This window comes from Gavialis gangeticus, unplaced genomic scaffold (genome assembly GCF_001723915.1).
Source record: "Gavialis gangeticus isolate Ggan-Ray unplaced genomic scaffold, GavGan_comp1, whole genome shotgun sequence".
Lineage (NCBI taxonomy): Eukaryota > Metazoa > Chordata > Crocodylia > Gavialidae > Gavialis > Gavialis gangeticus.
Genome location: NW_017729022.1, coordinates 36536506 through 36544369, shown reverse-complemented (window position 1 = coordinate 36544369; position 7864 = coordinate 36536506). Strand labels below are relative to the sequence as shown.

The 7864-nt window shown below is 40.9% G+C and overlaps 1 protein-coding gene across 3 annotated transcripts in view; it reads left to right on the top strand.

Moving 5' to 3' along the window:
- Positions 1 to 10: 10 nt before the first annotated feature.
- Positions 11 to 7864, top strand: part of PPP1R12A (protein phosphatase 1 regulatory subunit 12A) — a 247779-nt gene continuing 239925 nt past the window's right edge. For 2 of the 3 annotated variants that reach the window (XM_019514786.1, XM_019514785.1), the window contains exon 1: positions 11 to 376. In XM_019514786.1, coding sequence (XP_019370331.1) covers positions 140 to 376 — 237 coding nt within the window. In that variant the 5' untranslated portion in view covers positions 11 to 139. The remainder of the gene's footprint in view (positions 377 to 7864) is intronic. The other variant, XM_019514783.1, reaches the window with a different exon arrangement.

The following is a 7864-nucleotide window of genomic DNA, read 5'->3' as shown; positions in this document are numbered from 1 at the left end:
CTTGCTGGCTGGCTGAGCGAGCGCAGCGCGGGGCGGGCAGCCGGGCCGGCCGCGGTGCCGTGTGGGATACAGGCGGGACCCGGGCGGCGGCGAGGTGCGGAGCGCAGCGCAGCGCGCAGGGGCCGGGCGGGAGCGGGGCATGAAGATGGCGGACGCCAAGCAGAAGCGGAACGAGCAGCTGAAGCGCTGGATCGGCTCCGAGACGGACCTGGAGCCCCCCGTGGTCAAGCGCAAGAAGACCAAGGTGAAGTTCGACGACGGCGCCGTCTTCCTGGCCGCCTGCTCCAGCGGGGACACGGAGGAGGTGCTGCGGCTGCTGGAGCGCGGCGCCGACATCAACTACGCCAATGTGGACGGGCTCACGGCGCTGCACCAGGTCCGGGCTCGGGGGGCGGCCGGCCCGGCCGGGGGGAGGGCCCCGGGACCCTCTCCCTGGGGGCGGCGGGGAGTGGGGGTCTGGGGGAGCGGCTGCCTGGGGCGGGCAGGCCGGGAGGGCTGGGGGAAAGAGGAGAAGGAGGCAGAAAATGTCCCCTGTGTTGGGGGTCACTCGTGTCTGCTGCCCTAAGGTTTTGGGTGCTCTCTGCCCCTAGGTTGCGATTTCCTGCCCTCCCCCCATCTCACTGCAGTTCAGAACCTTAAATCTGTGTGCATTTGTGTGTTCATGTGTGTATTTCTGTGTGCCTTTGTGTAGGCAGCTCATCTCTCTCTATCTGGTTTCTAGGGGGAACCAGTGTTTTGTTCCTAATATAGAAACATGTGTCAGTTGCTGGTGGCCCTCACCGGTTTCTGCCGCAGTGTGGTGGGAGCCCAGCTCCAGAGCCCTGCTGGGCTTTTACAGTGTGTGGATTGCTCCCCTCTTTCCAGTCCCACAGAAAGCTTCAAAAAAATAGGTCCCCCCTGGCTTTGTGCTCGGGATTTTGGCAACGGGATGGACTTTTGGGTCGGGGTCGAGGTCAGGGCAGGGGGTGGGGGGGACGGCAAGGAAATTAGCTGTGAAGTTTCGTCAAAATGGATGCTTTGTGCATGGTAAAGTTTTATAGCAGTGCGATTGGAATCTCCAAATGTTAGCCAAATAAGGCAAGACTGTGGCAATCCGGAGATAATGCGGGTTTGCCTGAATAGTTTTCGTTTTCTCTGAGCGGGCCAAAAGCTCAGGAGGCATCTTAAGTTCACCGAATGTCAGGAAGGCAAGAATAATCTCTTTGACAGGTTCGCTTTTTTGGGGGGTGTTTGTTTTGTAAGTTTGGATGTTGCGGTTCAGGAGTTCTCAAATGCTTGGTCATAATCACTGGTTTGATCTGGTAGAAATCCTCCCCTGATGCACTGTTTAGAAGCAGTGTGGTGACAGTGTCTAGTTGTAAAAACAAACTTGACATAAAAATAAGTATGATGAATGTCTCCTTGCTTAGCATCATAATTAAAGTACCCTGTTAGATAACTGGCTTTTATATTGTGCTCTAATGCACTGTGTTTAATTCTTTGGTTTCACTGTAAAAGCTGTCAGTTGCTCTTCCATTGAGTCATTAGTCCTGTCAGGGAATTGATATAACTTCTAGTTATAAAAATAACCAGAAGAATGAAATTTATTGTGTATATGGGGTTTAAAAAAAAAAAAGCAATGCATTAACCATTGGACAGTATATTTTCATATAATTTGCCATTATACAACAAAGTAGTATATTAAAGCCTAGTTTTACCGCTCCAGATATTTATTTCTGTTTGTACCACAGAGAACTGCCTCTGCTAGGTAAGCCATATCTTATTTGGTTAGATGTTAATATGTAAGCAGTCGCTTTCAGGTCCAGAATCTACCGAACTCTTAACGATGGAAAGAAAAGAATGGTGCATGGTTTGTTTTGTTAGAAGAACAAATTATGAGATTCCAGCTTGCCAAAAACAGGCAACCTTCTTAAAAAGTGGAGGAGGAGTCTCTGTCACTTCTACAATACTGTAATATAACACTTTTTTTGATGTCACTCCACCTTTCTTCTGTTGAACTTTTGCCCCTCCAAATGGTAAACTGGCTGCAGGAAGCAGGAGGTTGGTATAACTGCAGAACTCTTTTGCTTGAACTCTTGTGTGCCTCACTCTTCAGTAATGTTGCAGTGATGCTACAGTAAAATGGTGTTGAGTCTTCTGTCAGCAAACATCTAGTTAAAAAACAAACCGGAGAATTTTAATTCTGAACTGGCAGTTTTCTTTATGTAGCTGAATAAATTTATGTTCCCTGAATATTTGTGGGATTCATAATGTCCCTTTAACTGACACAACCTTCATTTTAGTAAAATTTGCTCTCCTGTTATACAGCACCTCTCTAAATTAAAAATTATAAAATATTAGATACCACACTGAGTTAGGGAAAACCCATCCATTATCAGAGCTGTCTGTGTGTGACAGGTAAAGCCACGCCTACTCAAGGATAACTTCTGAAAAAGCTTCCTGCTCTTGTAAATCTTCCTTTGACTTTACCTACCATCAGCAATGTTGAAAGACCTATTGTAGTGGGGCTGCCATGGTTGCCCTCACTGAAGTGCTGGCAATTAGTTTAGATTGGCTTACTCATATGAAACAACAGTTCCTGTCTGTTTTTCTAAACTGAGGTGACTCTCTGCCACTTTTGGACCACTTTCCATCTTTCCCATTATGCTCCATCCTTTTTTTTCAATTGTAATTGTACAGTTTGTTTTTTTTTTCTTTTTTTTTAGATTTATATTCCGTTCTACCCAGGAAGGCTTGAAATGGCTTTTCTTGCTTGGAAAGGTTCAAAGACTAGCTCTAATCTCAAATGCATGCTGCGATATACGGTTTAGTGTTGTAGAACAGGAACATAATCCATCTCTTGTAATTCCTTGTTAACTAGATATGAAGCAGAATAGGTGAATGGTTTTCTTGTCTTTGAAAACCTGGCGATTGGTGACAGTTCATAGGCAGTTCAAGCCCCAAATATTTCAGTTAACTTGAGCTTCAGTTAGCAGTGTGGCAGTGAGCTATATTACTTGCAGCCATCGGGGCTCCCATTAGTCAGTTTGTTCGAAGAGCTAAACTAGTAATTAAAGTACAAATACCTAGCTTAGTAGAGTAAAAAGCTTGTCAGACAAACTGGCATGTGTGGGTTTCTGTCCTTCCTGTGTAAGAAGAAAAAAAAAATAATATGCTTTCTGAGTGTGCTTTATAAAGGCCATGAAGTACAGCAGACTACTTTCTGAGATGAATAATCTGCAAGTGCCTCTCTCTTCCCCCGTACCACCTACATGCTTTCGTTTTACCATGATTTGACACTCCTGTTAATAGCTGATTTTCATTTTATACTATGGTGTGCAGAAGTAGGTGCTTGTTGAATGCACTTCTTAGAGGATGCAGCAGTTAAAATTACTTGCAGAATATTCTTATCATCTAGTACTCCAAAAAAAATCACCAAAATTCTTTGGTCTTGTCCAGGTTAGAACAGATCCTGATAGTCTCTTCTGGGCTTAAGTCCTTTTGATACTGAATCCTACTGTTTTTTTTCTTTACTGAGAAGGTCATAGTACATTTTGTTATGCTGTATTGGGGCTTCATCGCTTGAAAACGGCTGTAAATTAGCAATTGTTTTTAGGATATATTGTGAGGTACTACCAAATTTATTTTTTTAAAGTTCTGGGTCTCAAATTGATATTTATTTAAATGGTAAGATTCCGTTAATTCAGTGCAAGTTGTAAGAGCCAGTTAGGCTCTTAATTTTGTATTACTTTATAGTTGTCAAATGGATACATTTAATATATGGATTGTGTAAAGTAACTGTTTTTTGTCATAATCTATCTTGCCAAATTTGTGCAGCATGGAATAAAAGGAAAACAAGCTAGAGTTGATGCATGATGCCATGTGCTCCTTGCTAGAATACAATCTCTGGGGAAGTGGAAACAGGCAATATATAAGATGCTGTGCTACCACTTGCAATAAATCATGGATTCTCATTGCAGACTATTGCTTAGAGCTAGTTTAGGGACTTGAACAACTTACATGAGTTCTTGCCTAGAAGTATTGTCTTTGAAGTTTTCACAATCAACCATTTCCAGAAAACTTTAGAACCTTATTATTTATTGTTTGTTTGTTTTGTCCCATCTTAAATTCTTGGGAATACACTGTCACATCTTGAAGCATGGGTTTATTTCTACATGTCTGAATAGTGATTCTTATCAGTATAGGCTTTTTTCTTTGGGCTCATCTGGGTAGTATTTGTAAAGTACTTCATGAATTCTGTTTTTTCTGTACTAATAAGGTATGGGAAAATATTTGAATATTAGCTGGCTGTATACACTGGGCAAAACAACATGGGAACATAGTTGCAGTTCTTTGCGCACTTCACACATAGGTGCAGGCTGGCTTCAAAGTCTTGCTTTTCTGTGAACTCCTTTTCCTCTATAAATCAATCTATGGTAAAGGTCAGTGAAGCTAAACAGCTCTTCATTGGCAGAGGGAAGGGGAGAAAATTCATATCATAACTTCTCTGTTTGTTTTGCTAATATACAGTATTGGGCTATCAGCACTAATTAAAAGGCCATATAATACAAGTTATTCACCAGAGAGTTGTACAATAATTTCTTATTCTTGCTGACGGACAGCTGACTGGGCAGCCTTGGAGATTTCTTGAGTATGCAGTTTATCTTAGCGTTTACTGGTCTCTGAGGTGATTATTTTGGGCTCAGTTTGTGTAAAACCTTAATTTCTTTCCTCTCCTGCATATATATGTTTGCCATAAGTGTTCCATCACTTTTACTTGTGTGTGGCCATAAGATGAAACATCTTTCAGTAGTGGGGGATAATGTCCCTGAAAGAGCTGGAACAGTGAAAAAGAGCTATTAAAAACACAAACAACCCCCCAAACCCAAACACATTGTGTTTCTACTGATAACAGTGCTACAGAACACAGTTGCAAAGCTGTCTTTAAACCCCCTTGCAGGTCCTGGGATAAGAATGTATCTGTGGCCAGAGATGAGCGGGGTAGGCTGCTGCAACTTAGTTTTTTTTGACTGTTTACATTACACTACAGATCACAGAGCATCCTGGAATCAGAAAAAGGGAACACTGGACCCCCTGTTCTGTGATTTCTGCTTTGCTTTTTAGAGGAAGAGCATAATCTTGCCACTTATGACAAATCGAGTGTTGTTTTTTTTTCATTCCCCAAGCCTAATGTCACGCTTACTACAAACACATCAGTTGTTAGCAAAGAAATCTGCATTTTGATTTTGTTTTTTAAATTGATACTTACATCTTTTTTTGTTTGCAAAATGTTTCAGGTAACATTGTATCATTAGACATGAGAGTTTTAAAAATCTGTTATAGGGCCATGAATAGTGGCCATTCCTCTTACCAAGTTGTATGATGAAATTAGGAAGACTAGTTCTGTGTTGGGGATTTTAAACTGCAGGCACTTTTGTTAAAAAGCCCCTTGAGTAATAGTATGGAAGTCATTGCTTTTGTAAAAGCTAGTTCTGTCCCAAGAAATGGGAATCTAATAACATTGTACTTCAGTGTAACCAAGTTTGGATTCCTGCAGTAATTTATGGGTTTTTGGGCTTCTGTACTTAATCTGCACCCTCCATTAGTAAACACTTGTTTATTGTAGGCTTTTGGGTGCAAGAGAGCTTTATTTTCTATTCAGTATTTGAATATGTGCACATTTTTAAACTGAATTACTATACATACTACACCTCTTCAAAATTGTTTTGGCTTCTTTGTGGTTGGTGAGGATTACCTGTGTGTCTTTCATAGATTTCATAGACATTAGGGCTGGAAGGGACCCCAGAAGATCATTGAGTCCAGCCCCCTGCCCAAAGGGCAGAAAGTCAGCTGGGGTCATACGATCCCAGCAAGGTAAGCATCCAATTTACTCTTGAAGGTGTTCAATGTAGGTGCTTGAACCACCTCTGATGGCAGGCTGTTCCAGACCTTGCGGGCTCGGACAGTAAAGAAATTCTTCCTTATGTCCAGCCTTTGAGCGTATAGTCGTACTGCTTTCCCTGCTGGGTAGCTGTTGTAGTGCACAAATGCGCTGAGACAACCTTGGGGAAACTCATGTTCTACAAAAAGGTGGCAGTAATTTTGAGAAGATATTTCTTCTCAGATTGCCATAGCATTTCCATCTATTATCTGGTGATAGTTGCATAACAAATACAAAATGTAAGGCCCCACTTTGAGTGACCATTTCTGTTCTTTAATTGTTGCAAATGTTACCCTGATAATAGCCTTTCTTGATTTGGTACAGTAACATTTATAAACTTTATTGGCACAAAAACATTTATTTCCATATTTAAATATTCCATATTTATTTTCAAAAACAAAATAAGCTGTAAATTCTGACACGTGGTTGATCTTGGTTGGATTTAATTTTTTGTAAACCTCTATTCTCTTAAAGGAAATACTACATAAGGTGCTTTGTAAGCTGTTTTTGGAGCATTACATTTAGAAAGGGGTAAACATAATCCGGGAACTTAATGGATGCCTGGATCGAAAACTGTAATTTAATGTGTTTTGAAACAACTTCAGTGCTGTTTACTGAAATGGTATAATCATTTAGATGGTAAACTGCTTAGGCTGGAGACCGTGAGGCAGAGCCCTAGCTGATGTAAACCAAGCACAGGTCATAAACCTGTGACTTAACTCCTTCAACTGAGGCTTTAAGTATGCACATTAGGCTCAACCAGGGACTTAGATTTTGACAAACTTTTTGACTGATCAGTGCTTTACTAGTTTGGCACCTGTAACATCTATTCAGCTTGCCAGTTTTGTCTTACTGGCATAAATAATTTGCAATTCTCAAAAATGTCAAAAAGCTTAGAACAAATTCGCTTTACTCTAACCCACTCCTTTCAGAGGCTTGCAGTTGACTATTTCCAGAAAAAAAATATGCTTGCTTGCTTGCTTAATTGTGCATTTTCATTTAAATTAACTTTGGGAGCTAGTTATTTATGCCAAAAAACCTCGAGTTTTAGAAAGGGCACTGCTGATTAATTTAAAATTGTATATCCAGTATGCAATATTATTGAGGTATTTGCAGTACTAAAAAAAAATGGTAAACCAAATGGTATTCCATTTCAGTAGCTTGCTCTGATGGAAGTCAGTTAACATACAGAAGTGTGTCCAAAAAAAAAAAATCTTTTTTGTGGATGTTACTAACAGGCATCACATGCAGGTGATGAATTTCATATTGTACACGTGTTTGCAATTCCTACTAGTCTCCCTCCTTTATTCATCTGAAAAAAAAAAAAAAAAAAAAAAGTAAATGGATACTTAAAACCAATCTTCAGGGTTGTATAGCTAGTTGTAAGCAGTGCATGGCCTGATACTATCAGATGGGTGGAGACATTCCAAGCTGTCATGCATTGCTATATGCATTCCTGAAATGACAGTCAGTGGAAACCGTGGCATGAGTGGAGGCATTCTTCAGCTGTCCTCTTCCCGGTAGTTTAAGTGTACTGAGAGGGCAGTGTGGCATAAATGTGTTCAGGAAACTTAGAATATTTAATTATGAACTGTCTGACTTTTAAAGTTCCTAATTTGGGTCTACAGATTTGTCAAATTACCACCTGCTGAAATAACTAATGGATTTTGAGACATTAAATATGAAATATAGCTACTGTATGTATAAAATATGTAATACATATATATTTAAATGCATAATCTTCAATTTCTGATTACCTGAATCAGAGTCCAGGAAATGTGTTTAAATGTCTTGGTCATGCTTCTGTTTCCATTTAGTATCTTGCACCTCTAAAGCAGGGCTTTTCAACCTTTTTTGATCATTGTATCCCCAGGCAGCAAGACGTAGAGCAGCATGCCCCTGGGCACTGAGCTGGGGTGGGGTGGGGTGGGCTGGCATGGAGCT